Below are 21850 nucleotides of genomic sequence, written 5' to 3' on the forward strand. Positions count from 1 at the left end.
AATGACTTAATTTTGCCTCTGATCCTTGACTGTTACCACGGAAACTGCACAGGGTCCAAACTAGGGATGTACCAATCCCAGGAGGAAGTCGCTCAGAATCATGAACATAGTTCATGTTTAGCAAACATTCCTTTTAAAGTGGTTTTATTTCTGACTGAAGTCCTGTTTTAACCACGTCTGGATTTTCTAATGAAAACAATCATTATTATTATTATTATCATTATCTAGCACAGCAGTGACATCCGCTGAGTGCCCGCCTATTTTCGGGTCACCTGACCCAACACAGCCGGTTGTCATTTGCTCCGCCACGTGTCAATCACGAGGTTAGCGCATGGTTTAAAATAACAGGACGTCCCGGAGGGGCGGAGATGGTTGGGTGTCCGCCTGTCGATGAGTTACCGCGTCACCAAGAAAGTTCAGGGGTGATTGACGTCGCAGATTTAAACGTTTAGGGTTATAAAAGCGCCGTCGTGTAACTGCCGCTCTGCTTTCCTCCGCTTTGCCCCGCTCGAACCCACCCGGGAGGTGCGTCGAGTTTGACGTTAGCACCAGTAGCGACCCTCCTTACTGGGGAGTCGGGAACGCTGCGCACTAGGAAGTCGCGTCACTGCCGCAGTCATGGCTGCCGTCGGGAACTCGGGAGTCACTTCAAGTCCCATGGTGATCCTGGCCCCCAAGACCAAAACAAAGAAGAAGCACTTCGTGCAGCAGAAGGTGAAGGTGTTTCGAGCCAGCGACCCGATCCTGAGCGTCTTTATGTGGGGCGTCAATCACTCGGTGAGTCGGCAGAAGCTAGATGCTAGCACCATTGCTATGCTAACTCCATTAGCAAAAGTTAGCAGGTAGAGTCCTGGTGGGGGTTACAGCAACATTTAGCCTCTTCTGAGTAGCCGTTTATACTGTCCAGCTAGCGAGGCTTTAGGCTGATGGACACCCCCAAACAGCGTCACACCCACCTGGACAGCGGTTGTCTCTGACTGGACCGGGACCGTTTCATAGCTGGACTTGGACTGGGTCGGCCTGTGTTTCCAGCTGGGGTTGAGGATATAAATTCCATTTAGGAATGAACTGAGTGAGTTTTGGCCCGTTGACCTTCGCGGGTGTTTAATGTGACCTTTCAGTCAGGTGTCGGCGCTGATCCCTGAACTATAATCCCCTCTAATATCAGGAATCTAGTTGCTCACAACAATAAAGAAAACACTTATTTACATCTCCCAGATCCCAAATGAAACTTTCCAGCTGAAACTGATCACATGGTGTCCATGGAGGTTCTCGCCCACCCAGGTCATGCTGGACCATTAAGCTCTACTGGAGGGTCAACTGGGCTGGTGACGGTAACTGGAAGATATTTGGCCTCCGTCTCTGACCAGCTGGCCCGGACTATTGTGCTGCTACTGGGTCAAAGGGCAGAACGTCATTAAGGCTCCCTTTGTGTTGCTGTCCCGAAATGCCTGACCTTTGACCTTGAGGTCCACATCTTGACATGTGTGGCCAGTGAGGACCAGATGTTTACTGTGCGTCTGAACGAAAGGCGCTCCTTTCTGGTTCTGTGAGGGGTTGGAGGTCCAGACTGCACCCAGAGCTGCAGCTGGTCCCACCTGAGCGTTGCTGCTGTTTCAAGGTCTCCTTTTTTCCTCAGATCAACGACCTGAACCAGGTCCCTGTTCCTGTCATGCTGCTGCCTGACGACTTCAAGGCCAACAGCAAGATCAAAGTCAACAACCACCTCTTCAACAAGTAAGAGCACCTGGTCATCCAGAAGACACAGTCTCCTCCTCCTCTTCCTCACCTTCATCTCGCTGTCCTCTACAGAGAAAATCTTCCAGGACATTTCAAATTCAAGGAATACTGTCCGCAAGTCTTCAGAAACCTGCGGGAACGCTTTGGTATCGAGGACCTGGACTATCAGGTGTGTCCGCGTGGTGAACTCTTCCCTCAGTGAGGATGATGATGCTGAAGGCTCTCCTCCCCGTCTGTTATCAGATTTCCCTGACCCGCAGTCCTCCGACCAGGAGTGCAGATGACCAGGGAGAAGGTTTCCTGCTGAACTCATACGACCGCACGCTGGTCATCAAGCAGATCTCCAGCGAGGACGTGGCGGACATGCACAACATCCTGTCAGAGTATCACCAGGTGAGCAGATCCAGGGGGGTCTCCGGAACCTTTGTCTGAATGTTCTGGAGGTGGCCTCGCCTCTCAAGCTTTATCGGTCCTTGAAGGACTCGACCCAAATGGGCCTATTTTTAGATCTGCTGGAGCAGCAAGTGGAGTGAGCAGGACAAAGGTTCCAGCGCTGCTGGGTCAGTGATCACGTGGATCCTCAAACTGGGTCTCGGAGGTGGGTTCGGCTGCTCGAGGCTGGTCCAGCGGGTCTTGTTAGTGGGGTCAGGAACAGTGGTGATCCAGAGTCCTTTGGTGCTGCTCGGTAGAATATCAACAACAAGGGCGGAAACACTCATTGGTCCAGGGAGAACTAGTTAATGACTGCAGTCACCAGTTCTGTGTGTGTGTGTCTGTGTGTGTGCGCGTGTGTGGGCTGATGTGAACAGTAATAACTGCTGAAGGTCTGTCAGGTCTTCCATGGTCCATAGAAGCTCCTCAGAGTGATCAGAGCTGAAGGTGTTCAGGGACTTTACAACCTACCAGGATAGTCGGTAACTGCAGAGCAACAGTTTATGGACCAGCCTCAGAGACTAGTTAAGGCTGGTCTTTAGCCGAGGAGTTCCTCCTATATCTAGGGAGCTCCTCCTATATCTAGGGAGCTCCTCCTATATCTGAGGAGTTCCTCCTACAGCCGGGGCGCTCCTCAGGAGACGACCACACACTCAGTGATGAGGAGGATCCAAGTGATGAAGCAGATGTCACCTCGGTGGTGATGGAACAGAGCAGCTGAAGTCCTGTTTGTGTCTGCAGCACATCGTCAAGTGCCACGGCAGCACTCTGCTGCCTCAGTTCCTGGGGATGTACCGAGTCAGCGTGGACAACGAGGAGACCTACCTGATTGTCATGAGGAACATGTTCAGCCACAGACTGGTGGTCCACAGGAAGTACGACCTGAAGGGTTCCCTGGTGGACCGTGAAGCCAGTGACAAAGAGAGGGTAACAACCCTTGGACCTTTTGACCTTTCTGCTCGTGTTCCTCCGGCCTAAAGAGGGTTTTGTTTGCTCACTGTAGGAAAAAGAGCTTCCCACCTTCAAGGACATGGACTTCAGGAACAACATGCAGAAGGTGTATGTGAGCGAGGAGGAGAAGGAGAAGTTCATGGAGAAGCTCAACAGAGACGTGGAGGTAAATCAGCTGCTGTTGCTCAGCTCTGCCACAGGGCGGCGCCATCACCGCTAGATCAGAAGAACGTGTCTCCATTCATCAGTTCTTCTGCCACCTTTCATGTTTTCCAGCATTTTCCATGATTTTATTGACTGACTGTTATAATAGGGGTACAATTCTAGGCTGTGGGGGGTATTAGTGACCAGGCTGAGCTATGACGAAGGCCCCCCTCCTGTCTTGTGCTGTAGTTCTTGGTGAAGTTGAAGATCATGGACTACAGCCTTCTGCTCGGCATCCACGACATCGGCCGCGGGGAACGAGAGGAAGAGGCGGAGGAGGCGTCCAACGAGGACGAGCAGGAAGCGGAGAACGGCCTGGTTCCAGGCGCCACCGTGGGGTCTTACGGCACCTCCCCAGAGGGGATCGCTGGCTACATGTCCTCCTGCAAACCTCTGGGCCCCGGAGAGTTTGACCCTTACGTGGACGTGTACGCTATCAGGAGCTGTGCAGGTCAGTGACTCCGCCCCCCCGTGCCTCCTCCTCCTCGGAGATGTGGAGCGTTAACCTGCAGGTTTGTGTTCCTCGTGCCAGGAGCTCCTCAGAGGGAGGTCTACTTCATGGGTCTGATCGACGTCCTCACCCAGTACGACACGAAGAAGAAAGCCGCGCACGCAGCCAAGACGGTCAAACACGGGGTGAGTGTGGGGGGCGGGGCTTGATGGCGGCCGCCGCGCTAACCACGTGTCTGTGTTCCAGGCCGGAGCCGAAATCTCCACAGTCCACCCTGAGCAGTACGCCAAAAGGTTCCGTGACTTCATCTCCATCATCTTTGCGTAGCGCCGTTTGGTAGCGTCGCCTGACGGATCCTCCCCACTGTGATCCGAAGATCACGCTGTAGCAATATCACTCACTACTGACGCGTTTATTTATTCCAACGTGGACTCGTTTCTCCAGATGAAGCTCTGAGAGCAGGGGAGCCAACCCTGGACCTCCAGACCGGGAGGGGGGCCGGCTCACCTCCCTGTGGGACTCCTGCAGGCTTCACATCCACCCCACACGTCTGTGAGCCCAACCCCCTTCGGTGAGGCGGCTCCTCGCCTCCCTCTTCCTCGCCCTTCACGTGCGCGCGAGGGGAGGCAGGCGCGACTGCTGCGGCGTGCTGGGATGTGTGTGTGAGGGTGGCGGCGCCCCAGCTCGGCTGAGGCTTTGATGTCTGTTTGATGCTTCATTACTGCACAATCAGCTTTTGGACCAAAATATATTTTACAAAGATCCTGAAACGTGTGGGACTCTTTCTTTTCACCGGGGGACACGCCGGTTACCATGCCAACAGGTTTAGGGCGCTCCACCGGGTCAGGCTCACGCTGTCACATTGACCTTTGACCCCCATCCCAGTTTATTTTGATGGCGCTTCAAGGAGAGAAGAGGTGTTCTTGCTGACTGGTTCCTTCCTGCTGGACCGGAGGACACGGAATGTGCTGACTGGTTTGTCCTGGACACGCGGCTCCAGACCGGATGAGCAGGCGGATGGCGTCTGGAGGGTCAAAAAGACTGAAGTGCTGACAGCTCCAGTGGCCTGAAGACCATCCAGGGACGATCACGGTGACACTGAACACACACAGCAGGATATCCTGCTGTGTGTGTGTGTGTGTGTGTCTGTGTGTGTGTGTGAGAGAGAGAGAGAGAGAGAGAGTGTGAGTATTAATGGGAGGTGGGAACTGTTGATGGCTCACATCATCTCAGCATCAGAAGTGGACACTCATCTGCAACCATTAACCCAGAGTTCTCCAGAACTGCCGAAGCGGACCGAGCATCCTCGTCCTCCTCGTCCTCCTCGTCCAGAGCAGGTAAAGTCCACATCTGCACTCAGTCTCATTCCAGCAGTTTCCTTCACCCCGGGACTTGAGCTGTGGACCCGTTAGGCTCGGGTTCCAAAGGTTCCCTAAAGCTGGTCCTCCAGGCTGGGGGTACGTTCCTGTCAGGGAGGTGGTTGTCAAGGTCGGTTGAACGCTTCAGAACATTGAGGACGTGTTGGTCCACCTGAGTCCGTCCCGTTCTTCATGATGGAGGTGACTGTCGGTGACGTGTGAGTGAACCTTCTGAGCTGGGAGAGCTTCCAGAGGAGACTTTCACCACCAGGAATCAGAACCACCTGTCCAACACAGATTTGAGTCAACTTGCCCCCACTTCCTCCTCCTCCTCTTCCTCCTGCACCCGCTCTCCCTCTCCCCCCTCTTCCTCCTCCTCTCTCCTCCACCTCCTCCCCTCTTCCTCCTGCACCTCCTCTCTCTCCCCCCACTTCCTCCCCTCCTCTTCTTCTTCCTCCCTCCTCCTCCCCTCCCCTCCCCCCTCCTCGTCCTCCTCCCTTCCCCTCCTCCCCCCTCCTCCTCCCCCCTCTCCCACCCCCTTCCTCCTCTCCCTCCCCCTTCCCCTCCTCCCCCCTCTCCCACCCCCTTCCTCCTCTCCCTCCCCCTTCCCCTCCTCCCCCCTCTCCCATCCCCTTCCTCCTCTCCCTCCTCCTCCCCCCTCCCCCCTCCTCGTCCTCTCCCTTCCCCTCCTCCCCCCTCTCCCACCCCCTTCCTCCTCCTCCTCTTCCTCTCCCTTCCCCTCCTCCCCCCTCTCCCACCCCCTTCCTCCTCCTCCTCTTCCTCTCCCTTCCCCTCCTCCCCTCTTCCTCCTCCTCCTCCTTCTCTCTCTCCCCCCTCCCCTGCCTCCTCCTCCTTCTCTCTCTCCCCCCTCCCCTGCCTCCTCCTCCTTCTCTCTCTCCCCCCCTCCGTTACATAAATTCCTAATCTGATTAAGCTAAACTAAAGGAGAACTGTGTTTTCCACTGCAGACCATGACGGCCGCTGAGCTCAACCACTCTCTGGACCACGACAATGAAACGCTGTGGACTTGGCACAACTGCGCCATTGAGTTGGATGAGAAGTGGCGCCGCATCTTCCTCTTCCTCCTCTACCTGTTTTGCTTCATGGTGGGCCTGCTGGAGAACGCGCTGGTCGTCTGGGTCAACTGGCGGCGGCGCCACTCTGCCAGTGGCGTCCTGTTCTGCATCATCAACGTTAGCCTGTCAGACCTGATGGTGATCCTGGTCTTGCCGTTCTTCATGATGGAGGTGACCATAAGTGATGTGTGGCTCTGGGGCCGTTTCCTCTGCAAGGTCACCAACCTCATCTACTTGATCAACTCCTACAGCAGCTCCTTCTTCCTAGCCTTCATGAGCCTGGAGCGCTATCTCTCCCTGACCAGGCCCTCCTTCCCAGCCTTCTTCCCGGTGGTGGGCCGGCGCCGCTGGATCTTCTGCGGAGGACTGTGGGCCCTTTCCTTCTTTCTGGCTCTGTTGGAGAACGTCCATGTGGATCTCCTGGAGTTGGACGAGCCAGGCTGCTACCTGATGCCTGAGAAGTTCGAAATTCAGTGGTTCGTCTCCATGTCCGTCCTCCGCCTGTTCTTCCAGTTCCTGCTCCCGTCCGCCGTCATCATCACCTGCAACGTGCTGATCGCCCGCGCGCTCCGAACTGCCCCGGACGTCCAGGACCGGCGGAACCTGTGGCTGGTGCACGTGTACTCGTTGGTCTTTGTGATGTGCTGGTTCCCCTTCCACCTGGCCACGTTCCTGATGGTGCTGGATGAGCTGTACCACTTCTTGTTCAGCTGCAGGATGATACAGGTCCTGTACTTCTCCTTGAGTGTGGTTGACGCCATCTCTCTCCTGCACTGCGTCGCTAACCCCATTCTCTACAACTTCCTGAGCAAGAGCTTCCGAAACAACCTGATCAACGCGGTGGTGGACTCCCTGCCCCGGGAGGCCACCCAGCCCCACGTGCCCAACGGGGGAGACCTGGGAAAGCAGCGGAAGCTGAGCAACGCCAGTACCAGTCAGTCTGATGTGGGCTCATAAGGCCTGTCTGGCGGCTTCCTGCTGTTGCTCAAAGACTTATTTACCAATGAAAAATCACCTTCTAGTTTGTCGTTCGTGGCCATTAAAGCTGCTGGGCTGAGGCAGGCGCCGTGCTATTGTGCCAGAGTAGCAGATAAAAACCTCGGAAAAGTGTGAGAATGTTTCATTTTGTCCTCATTTCTGTGCCTGGATGCTGCTGTCACACCTTTTGATTCAATAAAGTTCTATCTGGACCCACCCAGGAGGTGTTCTGTGGGTTAACTGAAGCTTCACCAGACAAACGGCTCGAGTTTCACACCAGGTTAGCTTCAACATGACCTTTTAAATAGTAAAAAAAAAAAAAAAAAAGCTGTCTGTTGTAGCAGATCAGCATTTACGACAATTTCCAGTTGTTTTCAAATGACTCCTTCATGGTCCAGGTCTGAACACCGATGTGTATTTATTCCTTCAGCGCCTGAGGAAAATGGGGGGGTGTTCACGCCGGTCATGTGACCTCACTTCCTGGTAATGTCGCTAACCTTTGTCGCTGCTGGACGTGCTGAGCTGACACCTGAGTCCACTGGTTTGTTTCACATTCAGCAGTTTCTGTGAAGGATGGAAAGAAAAACATGATCTCGTGTGTGTGTGTGGGGGTGTGGGGCAATAAAAGGCAAAATAACAGGATGAGACAGAGGCCACAAAAGTTCAAAGGTCACGAGTCACCACTTGAATTCTGCTGACAGGGACGTCACAGTACTCGTTGCATCTTTATTACTTTCAAAAGCTTTGTGTTTAAAAAGCATCAAATAACATTTAGACACTGCAGGATCATAAATACGAGGTCAGACAGATGGGACACGTAAATATCAGAGGAAGTGTTTGTGTAGAAAAAAAAAAAGGTTCCATGGGACAATGAGGCAAAGTCACAGAGCTAACGGGTACATCGCCACCTAGTGGCTGCTAGTGGGAGTGGCACAAAACAAGCTGATGAAGTCAGTCCTCACATCTCAAACCTACTGCAGGACGCCTAAATCCTCCACCACAGCCAGGGACAGAAGCACAGAGGGAGGGGACACCTCCTGATGTCCAGGGAACACCCACGAGGAGTCCAAGACGGACTGCTCAGCTGTCCATCGTGGGCAGCGGCTCTTTGGAGTGATCGTTGTACATGAAGGTCTGCTCGATGGTGAAGTCTGCTGGCAGCTGCTCCTTGTGCAGCTCCATGTGTGAGGACACCGACTTCAGTGTGGAGAAGTAAAGGCCACAGACCGTGCAGCGGTACATCAGCGCGCCGGCGTGCGTCTTCAGGTGGCAGATCATGGTGGAGCGGCCTCTGAAGAAGCGCAGACACACCTTGCACTGGTAGGGTTTCTCCCCAGTGTGGATGCGCAGGTGGTAGGTGAACTCCCCCGAGTGGGCGAAACGCTTCCCACAGTAGCGGCAGCGGTACCATTTCCCACGGATGGCTGCGGCTCCAGGCCCCCCGTCTTGTCCCAGACTGCTATTGGACAGGCTTTGCATCGACCCTGGAAACAACTTCTCCGGAAAGCTGAAGCCCAGTCCGCCCATCTTTGCCAGACTGCTCGGCTCTCGTGGAGAGGAGGAGCAGCAGGACGTCACCCCGAGGGGACTGTCCACACATTGCTCAGCTTTTCGTTTGCCCAACGAGCACCCCCCTGCTCCTCCAGCCCCCGCGGACTCCATAGAATGCAGGTTGAGGTGATACTGGAAGGCCAGGGTGGAGCAGAAGGTCTCCGGGCACAGGAAGCAGTGCAGCTCCTCCGTTCCTCGGGGCCTGAGGGCCCTCAGTTCCTGCTCCTTGGTGGCCGCCGCCTCTGCATGTGCAGCCACATGTTGGTCAAGCAGAAGGTGATCGGTGAAGCAGCGAGCGCAATGCGGGCAGCCGAAGACGGACACGGAGAGGTGAGTGAAGGCGTGCCAGAGCAGAGCGCACAGCGAGGCCTGGTGGAGGTGGCACACGGTGCAGCTCAGGCTCTGGGGACACATGTGGCTCAGGAGGTGGTCTCTGAGGGTCTGAGGGGGACATTTAAACACTCAAAGGACTGAAGGTCAACAGAATGAACCATTTTCTTAAATATTTATACCTGGAAGTCTTTGCTGAGGCTTCTGGAGCACACGACACACTGCAGCTCGGTGCCGGGGCCCAGGCCGCTGCCGCCTTGCGGCAGCGCGTAGGCGGCGGCGGCCTGGCGGTGGTGACGCAGCAGCTTGTTCTGGCTGCAGAACTGCAGGTGACACATGTCGCAGGTGAACAGCTGCACGCCCACATGGGTCAAGGTGTGGGTGACGCCAGCAGCGCGGTCGGCAAGTGAGGCCCCACAAAGTTTGCAGAGGCCAAGTTCGGTCAGGTGGGTGAGAGCGTGACCTCTGATGACCTCTGGGTCTGCTCGCAGCGGCGCCAGGCACGCTTTACAGGACAAAATGCTGACCTGCGGAGGTAGGGGTGGGGTGGGGGCGTTAGCGGTCACGAGTTGCTCAGACAACTTTCATGTTGTCGTAACAAAATGCAAAAAAACGGAACAAACGGCACCAGAACTATTCTGACTGACTACCTGACTGCCTGAGGCTCCGCCCTCCCCGTTCTCCAAACACACCAGATCGTCTTCCTCTTCATCGCCCTCCTCCATGAAGGTCTCCTCATCGCTTAGCTCTATGATGTCGACTGCCAGCTGCCTCCACTGCTCCTCTTCTGCTCCCTCCACCTCCTCGAAAATCCCACCATCCCTCTGGACCTCCTCCAGGTTTGCTGTAGGTTCCTCGGAAGCTGTTGAGCCACAGGCCTCCTGTGGCGCTGAGGAATCTGGCAAGGAAGAGGACTCGCCATCAGGAACCAAACCCTCACAGCCACCTCCAGCCTCGTTGGGCTCCTCCTCGCTCTTCAGCTGAAGAGCTGGTTCACCGGGCAGGAGCCCACCCGCCGACAGGCCCGGCTGATTCTGGCTGCTGGTTGGAAGGCTGTGTCCTCCAGGGGGCTGATGATGGAGCTGTCCATAGCCAGCGTGTGACTGGACGTCTTCCGTCTTGACGGGGAGCGCCCTGCTGCACTCGGTCAGAGCTGTTCTGGTCTGGAAGAGAGGCGAGGGCGCGGCAGCAGGGGTGGGAGCGGCAGATGAAGACAGGGACGAACAGGAGGTGGCAGATGAACAGGAGGCAGAAGCTCCTGTGGATATAGCAGCAGGTAACACACTGGGGTCTGACTTCAGGTCCACAGAACCACTGACTTTACCGTTTGCAGAAGATCGCAAGTCTGGAAAGGTAGCATGACAAGCCCTCACCAGCTCGGCAACGCCCAACCTCTCCGCCATCTCGTACAAGACGCCAACATCGATGAGGTCCGTGAGGATCTCGCCCGTGTAGATGAAGGTCAGAACCTTCTCAAAGTTGGCCGGGGAGATAAACTCCAGAGACAAGGCGGCGGTGGGTGGCGCCCCGGTCCGAGCAAACAGACTAAGGAAGTAGGTCCCGGCACAGGCCAGCACCGCTCGGTGAGCTGCAAATGTGCGGTTGCCAACACGAAGGAACACATCGCAGAATTGACGCGCCTGTCGGCAGCGGTTGAGTTCTGCCAGGAGGTTGGCAGCGTGGCCAGAACCCCGCAGCTGGATCCTCATCCCTGCTGCTTCAGCTCGGAACACCGACGTCCAACTGCAGCAAGACAAGAATCAGAATCAGAGTACTTTATTGATCCCTTTAGGGGGTGTCCATTAGGGAAATTAGCAAACCCTGGGAATAAAATTCCAATTTAAAAACAGCAGCGGGAATTTGCATTTTAATCATTTACAGACCGTGATACGATCAAGAAACAAGGAAAATGAGACAAATAGCAGCTAACAGTATTAAATTGAGAGGATATAAAGAGGAGACGAGGAGGTGTCCACAGTGCTTTAATGCCCTCCTATGTTAAAATAACGCATCCCTGCATCATTCATGGAGATTCTCCTCGTTTAACATGAGAGGCGGCTCGTTTTTTTTTACCTCTGTGGGTGGCGGAGAGTTTTTGGTTGGAGTGACAGGTGGGATTTTGCTCTTTGTGCCCCCACAGGTTGTTACATCCATGTGGGAATGGGGGTCCGTCGCTCTAGCATGGTCCTGGCTTGCGCTTGGGTTAGCTTCAAGCTTTCCAGTCGGCATGTTGGAACTCACTCTAACTTTATTTGTAGTTTGGTGCGCAGCAAACGGATCAAACAATTAGTTTTGTCGGAGTTGTGGCTAGATTACGGGCCGCTGCTAAGAGCAGCCTACCTACGCCGCCATCTTACCCCGGAACACAACACACTACTTCTTCTTCTTGACTTTATACTGCAGCAACTATCAGCGCGTGATACCGCCACCTAGTGGTCATTGCTGGTAACTACAACGTCTCCCAGTAATTCAAAAGGTGCGCATGCTTCCAGTTCCACTTCAATTTCTGGATCAACCATGCTTGTTTTAGCTGTTTCTGGTCGTTTGGACCGTCTGTAAATATCTATAAACACCCAGAGAGTTTTTTATTCTAATGTGATGCCATTTGAACCAGAATTGAATTTGTCTTTGAAAATGAAGATCTGTCAGCAAATAATGTGAGTGTGTGCATGTGTGTGTGTGTTAAAGCAGTGGTCCCCAACCTTTTTATCACTGCGGAACGGTCAGCGCTTGACAATTTTACTGCGGCCCGGGGGGGTTGAACTGTTGGATAATTGTGCCCACAAAGACTCACAAGCGCTACTCTTTCCTACTCGCTAGGATAACATTTAAACATCCCTTCAAAATAAGCTACAGATATGCTACAAAGACAAATATAAAGAACATTTTATTTTCATGGAAATTTTAACTCGCCATAACGACAAATCAATGGGAGCCCTGCACTTGTTTCTCTGCAACGAGACGGTCCCATCTGGGAGTGATGGGAGACAATGACACCCCAAGTGTGCTGCTTATGCCTAGTCTACTCCATTGTTGTGTTTTAGTTGCTGTCACCGCAGAAAATCCCGCTTCACACAGATAGAATGTCGGAAATGGCAACCAGGTTTTCAGTGCTGTGGTGGCGATTTCAGGGTATTCTGCCGTGACTTTAATCCAGAATACTGGACCACCAGGTACGATGCTCTCTGCAGTGCTTTCACATTTACTGATGTGGTGGCCCTTCTTCTGCCCATCGTGTTCCTGTTTTTTTTCTTTCAAAATACTCCAGGGGCTTGTCTTTTAAACTAGGGTGCTGGGTCTCCAAGTGGCGAAGTAGTTTTGAAAGCTTCATTGCCTCATTAGCAAGCCGGTCGCCGCAAATTACACAGAGTGGGCTTGGTATGCGGGAATCACCTACCGGGTTAAATCCATATTTTCACTAGAACTCATGATATTGTCTGTTAAAAGCTTTCTTTTTCTTGGAAGAGGGCTCTTCTCCCATCTCTTGATTGGGGCTTTTCTTTATTGCAATTTTTTTTTTTAAAGACGTTTGTTTCTTACTCATTTTGCTCACTTGTCAGAATCAGAATCAGAGTACTTTATTGATCCCTTTAGGGGGTGTCCATCAGGGAAATTAGCATCTCCAAAAAAACGTACAGCACTGTACAAAATTACCGACCACCATTACACACCATTAAACCTATTAAAGATAATAAAAATAGAGTAAAATAAGAAATAAAATAGAATAAATTATAAAACTATAAAAATGGGTTTAATTTTGGCGTTTAAGACATAACCAAGAGAATCCGGTCATTTCCCCAAATCTTATTCAAAATAAAAGATCAATCAGACTCAGCTAATGCATAAAATGGAAATATTTAATTATTTCTTGTGCGGCCCGGTACCAATTGATCCACGGACCAGTACCGGTCCATGGCCCGGTGGTTGGGGACCACTGGATTAGCTCTCAGCCGAGACAAAGGCTGTTTCCGAAACTACCCCCTATACTCTACATCAGGAGTGGGGAACCTTTTTCATATCGAGGGCCATTTCAATTTTTATAAAGTCCTCCGAGGGCCATACTATTATGAACACATACCTAGGGATGCAAAAAAAGACAAAGAAAAGTCTATAACCACTGTGTTACTAAGTCTCATGATTGCTGCATTTGAGTTTGAATTATTTATTTAGCACACATGCATATAAAATCACCAAAAAATAGAATAAAATGACAAACAAGTAAAATATGTTTTCATCATACAAAACAATAAAAAGAGGTGCAGAGTTGAAGCAAGAGACCCGTAAGGGCCTGTTCGAGGCCTCTACTCACAAAAACTGCAATACAACAAGATAATCAAGAAAATAAATGAAAAGAAAGAACGATAAAGACAATAATAATAACAACTAGAAATCACTCGGAGAGCGCAGACCTCCGCCAAGCGCAACAAATCCTGGCATATTGTGATTTCCACCATAAATATTAGTCCCACATATACTTTGACTACATATTTAGATTCCTTGACCATAAAAACATACCGTTAGCCACTGGAATCATAACAATATATGTCTCAGTTCAGTAGTTATTCACGAAAAAAATTCACGCTTTGAAACAATTTTACGTTGTCCGGCGCGAGCGCCTCAGCGGCGGCTACAAGGCGCGTTCACGAACTCTCCTTCGGCGTGAGGTTTCAGCTTCGTGGCTATTAATTCACTCATCACAAAACTTGCGTAATATTCTCTCTGTCGGTACATGGTCATGTGAAAGCTGCTTGTTGAGCCTCCAAATGCTGACGAAGAGCGCTAATTTTATCCAAACTCATCTGTCCTTTCAACTCGTCGAGTTTAGCGTGTTTCGCTATGCATTTTTCGTCCGTGTCAATCAGTCCAGCCCACTACGTACATCACATGCTGTGTTCACTGATCCTGACCTTGACTTGGACATAACATAACCGTCTGTTTTATCTCAGAAAACGGGAAAATATTTCAAGGAAAATGAATTTCTTTTTAAAAAAAAAATACATTTCAGGATACGAAAGGCAAAAATACGCTACCGCTGCTACTCGCAGCTCGCGGAGTTTAGCGAACGGTCCCACTGTATAAGTGCACATATAAAATATAAAAATCTTATTGCATTGCGGGCCGGTAGAAATGGTCTCGTAGGCCGTATATGGCCCGGAGGCCGGGGGTTCCCCACCCCTGCTCTACATAGTGCACTCAATAGTGTGGACGCCATTTTGAAATAGTGTCCAAATTGTTAGTGAGCATCGCTGTACCCTATGTAGTGCACTCAATATATCCCACAATGCACTGCGAAAAGTAGTGTACAAGCGAGCACCCTAACTCGGAAAATGATGGGATCCCTGATGGGATACATTTTTTAACGTAATTTCTACTGTGCGGTTTGATATATGAAATTTTTGGAAATAAGACATTTTTTTCAGTAGGGGTCCAATATGATCATCTTAAAATGTTACAACATAAATGTGTAAAAAAAAAAAAAAAAAAAAAAAAAAATCAATCTTCACTGATCCCCCCACCCCTAACTTAAAATTGTTCTTCGGAATCGTCTGTTCCTCACCAGGCGACATAATTTCAATAAAATAATATTTACAAAGATGAAAAGTAGCTCTGGAGCCATTTTTTGATAAAAAAAATTGCTTTATTAAATGTTTTCACTACAGCGGAATATGACTTGAGAATGTGCCATCACGTCTTGGCTTGAAAATGTCAAGGGACACTCATTATTTTAGGTAATAAGTAATTATTATTGTATTATTATTGACATTAATATTTCATTTTATTTTATATAGTTAATTATAGGGTAAAATATTGCATTTTCATAAAATGACCGCTGTATGTATTTCTGATGGGTTAAAATAATTAAATGGACCTGGCCACTTTTCCCGACGACCGGTTCGTAATTATTATGCGACGTCACTTTACGTGCACTGTAAATGACGCCGTTGTCTGAATACTAACTTTAAATTCAGAGCACTACGTAGTTCACTCAATCCATGTCCCCCATGTCGTGAGGAGTGAATAGGGAACGTGTGTGGTTTCGGAAACAACCAAAGACAGTAGCACTGAAGAAGACTACATAGGAAGGAAGTGTAGACCAACAGGGAAAAAGACAATCAGCCAAAAGAGAGAGAGGAACTCATCACTCTACCACGAGAAAGTCAGCTCATCAATCAGCCCAGAGACAGCAGAACCTTCAATTCAAGTAATGTGTACCTCAAATGATGATCATCATGTGAATGGTAGGAGGAACTATTGCCTTTATTGCTCCAAGCCAACATCAAAAATCTCACGACATCTCAAAACTGTTCATTGCAATAAACGGGAGGTTGCAAAAGCACTTTATTATCCAGAGAATTCCAAAGAAAGGAGAGTTCGACTTGCCATTCTTGCCAACAGAGGAAACTTTGCTCACAATACAGATGTAGTGAGAAAGGAAACAGGACATCTTGTTGTACGATACCGAACAAAGAAGATCAGACATGCTAACGATTTTATTCACTGTGCACATTGCCAAGGTCTTAACTTAAAAAAGACATTATGAAAACATATGAAATGCTGTCACAAAAAGCCAAGAGAGGATGCACCTGAAGCTGGCCGAAAAAGAGTTCGATCTCAGTGTGCTCTGACCACACCCGTCAGCGTTGAGATTAGTGAAGGCTTCCAGAAAATTTTTACAAGAATTAACTATGATGAAGTGTCACATGCTGTTCAAGAAGACAACTGCATCCTGCAACTGGGACAATATATGTTCAACAAACTGAAGAATAATGAGGACTACATAAAGCAAAAGATGCAAGAAGCTGGAAGACTGGTCCTCGAGGCTCAAAAGGTTACGCCACTCAAGAGATTGGAGGAATTTTTCCCCACATGTAATAGCTGGTAGCCCCTCCCTGGGCTACCACCTTATCGTGGTGGAAGGGTTTGCGTGTCCCAATGATCCCAGGAGCTCCGTTGTCTGGGGCTATATGCCCCTGGTAGGGCCACCCATGGCAAACAGGTCCTAGGTGAGGGATCAGACGAAGCGTTGCCCAGACCTCCTGATGATGAATAACAACATTGGTACCAAGTTTCCCTTGCCCGGTTGCGGGTCACCGGGGCCCCCTCCTGGAGCCAGGCCTGGGGGTGGGGCACGTTGGCAAGCGCCTGGTGGCCGGACCTCTGCCCATGGAGTCCGGCCGGGCACAGCCCGAAGAGGCAACATGGGACCCCCTTCCCGTGGGCTCACCACCTGCAGGAGGGGCCAAGGGGGTCGGGTGCATTGTGTTTTGGTAGCAGCCGGAGGCAGGGACCTTGGCGGTCTGATCCCCGGCTGCATAAACTGGCTCTAGGGACATGGAATGTCACCTCTCTGGTGGGAAAGGAGCCTGAGTTGGTGCGCGAGGTTGAGAAGTTCCGACTAGATATAGTTGGCCTCACCTCGACGCACGGCAAGGGCTCTGGAACCAGTCTTCTTGAGAGGGGTTGGACTCTCTACCACTCTGGAGTTGCCGATGGTGAGAGGCGACGAGCAGGGGTGGCAATTCTGGTTGCTCCCCATCTCAGTGCCTGTGTATTGGAGTTTACCCCAGTGGATGAGAGGGTAGCCTCCCTTTGCCTTCGGGTGGGGGGACGGATCCTGACTGTTGTTTGTGCCTATGGTCCAAACAGCAGTTCAGCGTATCCACCCTTTTTGGAGTCCTTAGAGGGAGTGCTGGAGAGTGCTCCTTCTGGGGGCTCCCTCGTCCTCCTGGGTGACTTCAATGCTCACGTTGGCAATGACAGTGTGACCTGGAGAGGTGTGATTGGGAAGAACGGCCCCCCTGATCTGAACCTGAGTGGTGTTTTGTTATTGGACTTCTGTGCTCGTCTCAGATTGTCCATAACGAACACCTTGTTCAGACATAAAGGCGTCCACATGTGCACTTGGCACCAGGACGCCTTAGGCCACAGATCGATGATCGACTTTGTGGTTGTGTCATCGGATTTGCGGCCGCATGTTCTGGACACTCGGGTGAAGAGAGGGGCGGAGCTGTCAACTGATCACCACCTGGTGGTGAGTTGGCTCCGATGGTGGGGAAGGATGCCGGACAGACCTGGCAGGCCCAAACGTGTTGTGAGGGTCTGCTGGGAACGCCTGGCAGAGTCCCCTGTCAGAAGGAGCTTCAACTCACGCCTCCGGGAGAGCTTTGACCATGTCCCGGGGGAGGCGGGGGACATTGAATCCGAGTGGACCATGTTCCGTGCCTCCATTGTTGAAGCGGCTGACCGATGCTGTGGCTGCAAGGTGGTTGGTGCCTGTCGTGGCGGCAATGCCCAAACCCGCTGGTGGACACCAGCGGTGAGGGATGCCATCAAGCTGAAGAAGGAGTCGTATCGGGCCTTACTGGCCTGTGGGACTCCTGAGGCAGCAGATAGGTACCGGCGTGCCAAGCGGAGTGCAGCTACGGCGGTTGCCGAGGCAAAGACTCGGGCATGGGAAGAGTTCGGTGAGGCCATGGAGAACGACTTTCGGACGGCCTCGAAAAGGTTCTGGACCACCATCCGGCGTCTGAGGAAGGGGAAGCAGTGCACTGTCAACACTGTGTATAGTGGTGATGGTGTGCTGCTGACCTCAACTCGGGATGTTGTGGATCGGTGGAAGGAATACTTCGAGGACCTCCTCAATCCCACCAACACGCCTTCCAGTGAGGAAGTAGGGCCTGGGGACCTGGAGATGGGCTCTCATATCTCCGGGGCTGAAGTTGCCGAGGTAGTCAAAAAACTCCTCGGTGGCAAGGCCCTGGGGGTGGATGAGATCCGCCCAGAGTTCCTTAAGGCTCTGGATGTTGTAGGCTGTCGTGGTTGACTCGACTCTGCAACATCGCGTGGACATCGGGGGCAGTGCCGCTGGATTGGCAGACCGGGATGGTAGTCCCTCTTTTTAAGAAGGGGGACCGGAGGGTGTGTTCCAACTATAGGGGGATCACACTCCTCAGCCTCCCTGGTAAGGTCTATTCAGGGGTACTGGAGAGGAGGGTCCGCCGGATAGTCGAACCTCGGATTCAGGAGGAGCAATGTGGTTTTCGTCCTGGGCGTGGAACAGTGGACCAGCTCTACACCCTCAGCAGGGTCTTCGAGGGTGCATGGGAGTTTGCCCAACCAGTCCACATGTGTTTTGTGGACTTGGAGAAGGCATTCGACCGTTTCCCTCGGGGGGTCCTGTGGGGGGTCCTCCGAGAGTATGGGGTGTCGGGCCCGCTGATACGGGCCGTCCGCTCCCTGTACGATCGGTGCCAGAGTTTGGTCCGAATTGCTGGCAGTAAGTCGAACTCGTTTCCAGTGAGGGTTGGTCTCCGCCAGGGCTGCCCTTTGTCACCGATTCTGTTCATAATTTTTATGGACAGAATTTCTAGGTGCAGTCATGGTGTTGAGGGGATCCGGTTTGGTGACCTCAGGATCGGGTCTCTGCTTTTTGCAGATGATGTGGTCCTGTTGGCGTCATCGGCCCGTGACCTCCAACTATCACTGGATCGGTTCGCCGCCGCATGTGAAGCGGCTGGGATGAAAATCAGCACCTCCAAATCCGAGGCCATGGTTCTCGACCGGAAAAAGGTGGAGTGCCTTCTCCGGGTCAAGGAGGAGATCCTGCCCCAAGTGGAGGAGTTTAAGTACCTCGGGGTCTTGTTCACGAGTGAGGGAAGAATGGAGCGGGAGATCGACAGGCAGATCGGTGCGGCATCCGCAGTAATGCGGACTCTGCACTGGTCCGTTGTGGTGAATAGAGAGCTGAGCCGAAAGGCGAAGCTCTCGATTTACCGGTCGATCTTCGTTCCTACCCTCACCTATGGTCATGAGCTTTGGGTAATGACCGAAAGAACAAGATCACGGGTACAAGCGGCTGAAATGAGCTTCCTCCGTAGGGTGGCTGGGCTCTCCCTTAGAGATAGGGTGAGAAGCTCTGCCATCCGGGAGGAGCTCGGAGTAGAGCCGCTGCTCCTCCGCGTTGAGAGGAGCCAGATGGGGTGGCTTGGGCATCTAGTCAGGATGCCCCCTGGACGCCTCCCTGGTGAGGTGTTTAGGGCATGTCCCTCCGGTAGGAGACCCCCGGGGAGACCCAGGACACGTTGGAGAGACTATGTCTCTTGACTGGCCTGGGAACCCCTGGGGATCCCTCCGGATGAGCTGGAGGAGGTAGCTGGGGAGAGGGAAGTCTGGGCTTCTCTCCTTAGGCTGCTGCCCCCGCGACCCGACCCCGGATAAGCGGTAGTGGTTGGATGGATGGATGGTAATAGCTGCAGTGAAGATGGCAGGATACAATCCTGAAAGCAATGCTTATCAAACCCCGTCTTTAGCACTCAAGCTTGGCTACAGTCTAAAAAAAATATCCAGTATAGTTGAGAGTGATGCTATTAATGATGGGTGATAATGTTATGACAGAATATGCCAAAAGGTACAGATCTGCAGCATTAAACACCCTAAAAGAGGCAAAATGGAATTTGCCACAGATGCTACCTTTTGCAGAAGATGTGACGTTGTTAAACTTCCATATGGAAAAACAGCAAAATGTTACAGAGAGAATGCTGAGAATCTCTCCCACTCCGAAAAACTATGCTGCCCTAGCTCAGGTAATGCTTGCTTTAGCCATTACATTCAACAGGAGAAGAGCAGGAGAGGTGTCAAGGATGTTGCTGACTGCCTTTAGGTCCCGTGACAAATCAGTGGTGCATGATGATGTGGCTATTTGCTTGACTCCATTCGAGAAGAAAATGTGTGAGTACTTCACAAGAGTCGAAATTCGAGGGAAAAGGGGTAGGATTATTCCTGTCCTCCTAAAACCATCCATAGTGATGGCTTTGGAGTTGCTAGCTGAGATGCAAGAGCTGTGCCATGTACCCAGTGATAATGTATTCATGTTTGGAAGACCAGAAGCATTGTTAGCCTATCGAGGGGGCAAGTGCCTTAAAAAATGTGGTGCCCAACAAACTATGTGGTGCCCAACATCCTAAAGCGCTGACTTCAACAAAGCTTCGAAAACATATTGCAACTATGTCACAGGTCCTGAACCTTGAGGAAAATGAATGTGATGAACTGGCTAGACTTTTAGGCCATTATATTGGCATCCACAGACAGTACTATAGGTTGCTTCAGGGAATGCTGCAGCTTGCCAGAATGAGCAAAGTGCTGCTGGCTATGGAGGGGGGAACTGTGTCAAAGTACAAAGGCATGACACTGGAGGATATTTCCCTAGAGACAGTGACACACTCCAATGAAGCACCTTCAAGTGACACCTCTGAAGAAGAGTGTACCAACACTGAAATGGAGCACATACTGCCTGTTACCGACACACCTGCACGTGAGCACCTGCTGCTACTCAACCTGGACCAGGTTATAACTTCCAACGTCCGAAGAGAATGATGATTTTATCCTTTGCTCTTTGGGTACTGTACCCTTTCGTTGCGATCTGTAGATGAAGACAAGGGTGTGAACAACCAGAAGATCCTCAATCATTTCTCAGAGACAGATGATCATGTGTCTGTCTGCTTAGATCTGTCTTGAATATTTGATGCTTTTCTCATTTCCTTTTCTTTTTTACACTATTACATAAATCTTCATTTGTTTCTTCACAGTACGAGCAGAGAGAGACGCAGGCGTAAATGGACAACAGGAGAAGCTCAGGCAGTGGAGAAACACCTGATGAACTTCCTCACAACATTCACAGCACCTGCCAAGCACGATTGCATGCTCTGTCTGCAAAATGAATCGGAGACTCTGAAAGATCGAACCTGAACGGATGTAAAACACTATGTGAGAAACAGAATTACTGCCCTGAAGAGGCAAACAAGCATTTAAAAGCTTTCCTGTTTCTATCCTTGTTCATTCACCATGTTAATTTTCAATGAGGTAAGCTAAGCAACTTTCTGTTTAATACTTCATTTTCAGACTATTTCTTGCCTTGACAGTTTTAAGAGGTGTTATGTTTCTGTGATGTCCATTGTATTGTAGCAGAGGAAAGTATTGTAGCAGAGGTTGTGGCCAACGATTCAACAGCTGAGCAAACTGAAACATTAAAATGGCAAAAAACAGGATGTTAAACAATATGGATGACCCTTCTGCATTTTTAGAGGAGCCCGACCTCAGTATAGGAACTTTCCTTTCAGAGTCCCTCCAGGTGATGGACTTGCTGGGGGAGGGTGCATTTGGTCATGTGACCAAATGCTTCATTACTAAAACTTGTGAGATGGAGGCTGTGAAGATTATTAAGAAGTTTCCTGGTCTTCCTGTAGAGAAAAATGAGCTGGTCATCCTTAAAGAGCTGTGGAGTTTGGATCCAGACACCTCCAATATCATAAAGTGGAAGGACAGCTTCACATACCAGGATCACATGTGCATGAGATATGAGCTTCTGGATCAGGACCTTCACAACTATATAAAGGCCAGAGGAGAAGGCCTCCTCATTCCGGAGTTGAAATCAGTCATTCGACAGGTGGCAACGGCCCTGCAGCATCTGCACTCGTTCAAGATTGTTCATGCTGACATCAGGCCTGAAAATATCATGATTGTGGACCGGAGACAACAGCCAATCAGAGTTCGTCTCGTTGACTTTGGCCTGGCATTTCAAATTGGCTACAAGATACAGAGCTCCAGAAGTGCTGCTGGGTATCCACCCCCTTACACCGTCTTTCTATTCTCTCCCTGGATAACTTTCGTTCCAGCCCGTCTGATTGAACTTTCCCTGTTCGCTCTTCCCGTACACCACCAACATGTACACTATTGTTCCTGTACCTGTAAGTGATAGGGCAATCCAAACACAAATTAACAGA

General features: G+C 51.1%; 3 protein-coding genes and 1 long non-coding RNA gene across 8 annotated transcripts; 2 read left to right on the forward strand and 2 right to left on the reverse strand.

Annotated features, from left to right (window-relative positions):
• The first annotated feature begins 363 nt into the window (after positions 1 to 363).
• Positions 364 to 4548, forward strand: pip4k2ca (phosphatidylinositol-5-phosphate 4-kinase, type II, gamma a). Its single transcript, XM_057041752.1, has 9 exons — positions 364 to 777; positions 1640 to 1737; positions 1813 to 1909; positions 1984 to 2133; positions 2914 to 3099; positions 3176 to 3289; positions 3517 to 3778; positions 3860 to 3963; positions 4025 to 4548. Exons 1-9 carry the CDS (start codon positions 619 to 621, stop codon positions 4103 to 4105), a joined length of 1251 nt encoding a protein of 416 aa, XP_056897732.1. The 5' UTR covers positions 364 to 618; the 3' UTR covers positions 4106 to 4548.
• LOC130530515 (uncharacterized) lies at positions 4302 to 6227 on the reverse strand. The gene is made up of 2 exons (XR_008951858.1): positions 6100 to 6227; positions 4302 to 5101 (listed from the first exon to the last, which is right to left on the reverse strand). It is a non-coding gene; the product is annotated as an uncharacterized LOC130530515 (long non-coding RNA).
• gpr182 (G protein-coupled receptor 182) lies at positions 4973 to 7410 on the forward strand. 2 transcript variants are annotated; one of them, XM_057041754.1, is made up of 2 exons: positions 4973 to 5101; positions 6100 to 7410. In XM_057041754.1, the coding sequence occupies exons 1-2, from the start codon at positions 4993 to 4995 to the stop codon at positions 7167 to 7169; spliced, it is 1179 nt and encodes a 392-aa protein (XP_056897734.1). In that variant the 5' UTR covers positions 4973 to 4992; the 3' UTR covers positions 7170 to 7410. The 2 variants fall into 2 exon arrangements, with proteins under 2 accessions (XP_056897734.1, XP_056897733.1); XM_057041753.1 differs by having other exon boundaries at positions 4987 to 5115; positions 6105 to 7410.
• Positions 7411 to 7471: 61 nt separating this feature from the next.
• On the reverse strand, positions 7472 to 11450 carry LOC130530508 (zinc finger and BTB domain-containing protein 39). Of its 4 annotated transcripts, none has more exons than XR_008951856.1 (5): positions 11145 to 11450; positions 9722 to 10814; positions 9254 to 9598; positions 8153 to 9182; positions 7472 to 7754 (listed from the first exon to the last, which is right to left on the reverse strand). XR_008951856.1 is itself a non-coding variant. In XM_057041746.1 (5 exons), the coding sequence occupies exons 2-5, from the start codon at positions 10778 to 10780 to the stop codon at positions 8271 to 8273; spliced, it is 1890 nt and encodes a 629-aa protein (XP_056897726.1). In that variant the 5' UTR covers positions 10781 to 10814; positions 11145 to 11450; the 3' UTR covers positions 7849 to 8270. The 4 variants fall into 4 exon arrangements, 3 of the variants coding, with proteins under 3 accessions (XP_056897726.1, XP_056897725.1, XP_056897724.1); XM_057041746.1 differs by lacking the exon at positions 7472 to 7754 and having other exon boundaries at positions 7849 to 9182; positions 9722 to 9969; positions 10396 to 10814; XM_057041745.1 differs by lacking the exon at positions 7472 to 7754 and having other exon boundaries at positions 7849 to 9182; positions 9722 to 10329; positions 10396 to 10814.
• Between the last annotated feature and the right edge of the window lie 10400 nt (positions 11451 to 21850).

The sequence above is a fragment of the Takifugu flavidus genome, chromosome 8, assembly GCF_003711565.1.
Source record: "Takifugu flavidus isolate HTHZ2018 chromosome 8, ASM371156v2, whole genome shotgun sequence".
Classification (NCBI taxonomy): Eukaryota; Metazoa; Chordata; class Actinopteri; order Tetraodontiformes; family Tetraodontidae; genus Takifugu; species Takifugu flavidus.

Excerpts from the sequence above, each read along its gene's own strand:
- pip4k2ca (XM_057041752.1), top strand. The coding sequence starts at position 619 with ATGGCTGCCGTCGGGAACTCGGGAGTCACTTCAAGTCCCATGGTGATC. Across the intron at positions 778-1,639 it reads TGTGGGGCGTCAATCACTCG|ATCAACGACCTGAACCAGGT; the intron begins GTGAGTCGGCAG and ends TTTTTTCCTCAG. Across the intron at positions 1,738-1,812 it reads AACAACCACCTCTTCAACAA|AGAAAATCTTCCAGGACATT; the intron begins GTAAGAGCACCT and ends TGTCCTCTACAG.
- gpr182 (XM_057041753.1), top strand. The coding sequence starts at position 4,993 with ATGGCTCACATCATCTCAGCATCAGAAGTGGACACTCATCTGCAACCA. Across the intron at positions 5,116-6,104 it reads GTCCTCCTCGTCCAGAGCAG|ACCATGACGGCCGCTGAGCT; the intron begins GTAAAGTCCACA and ends TTTCCACTGCAG.
- LOC130530508 (XM_057041744.1), bottom strand. The coding sequence starts at position 10,780 with ATGAGGATCCAGCTGCGGGGTTCTGGCCACGCTGCCAACCTCCTGGCA. Across the intron at positions 9,599-9,721 it reads GCGGAGCCTCAGGCAGTCAG|GTCAGCATTTTGTCCTGTAA; the intron begins GTAGTCAGTCAG and ends CTACCTCCGCAG. Across the intron at positions 9,183-9,253 it reads GCCTCAGCAAAGACTTCCAG|ACCCTCAGAGACCACCTCCT; the intron begins GTATAAATATTT and ends TGTCCCCCTCAG.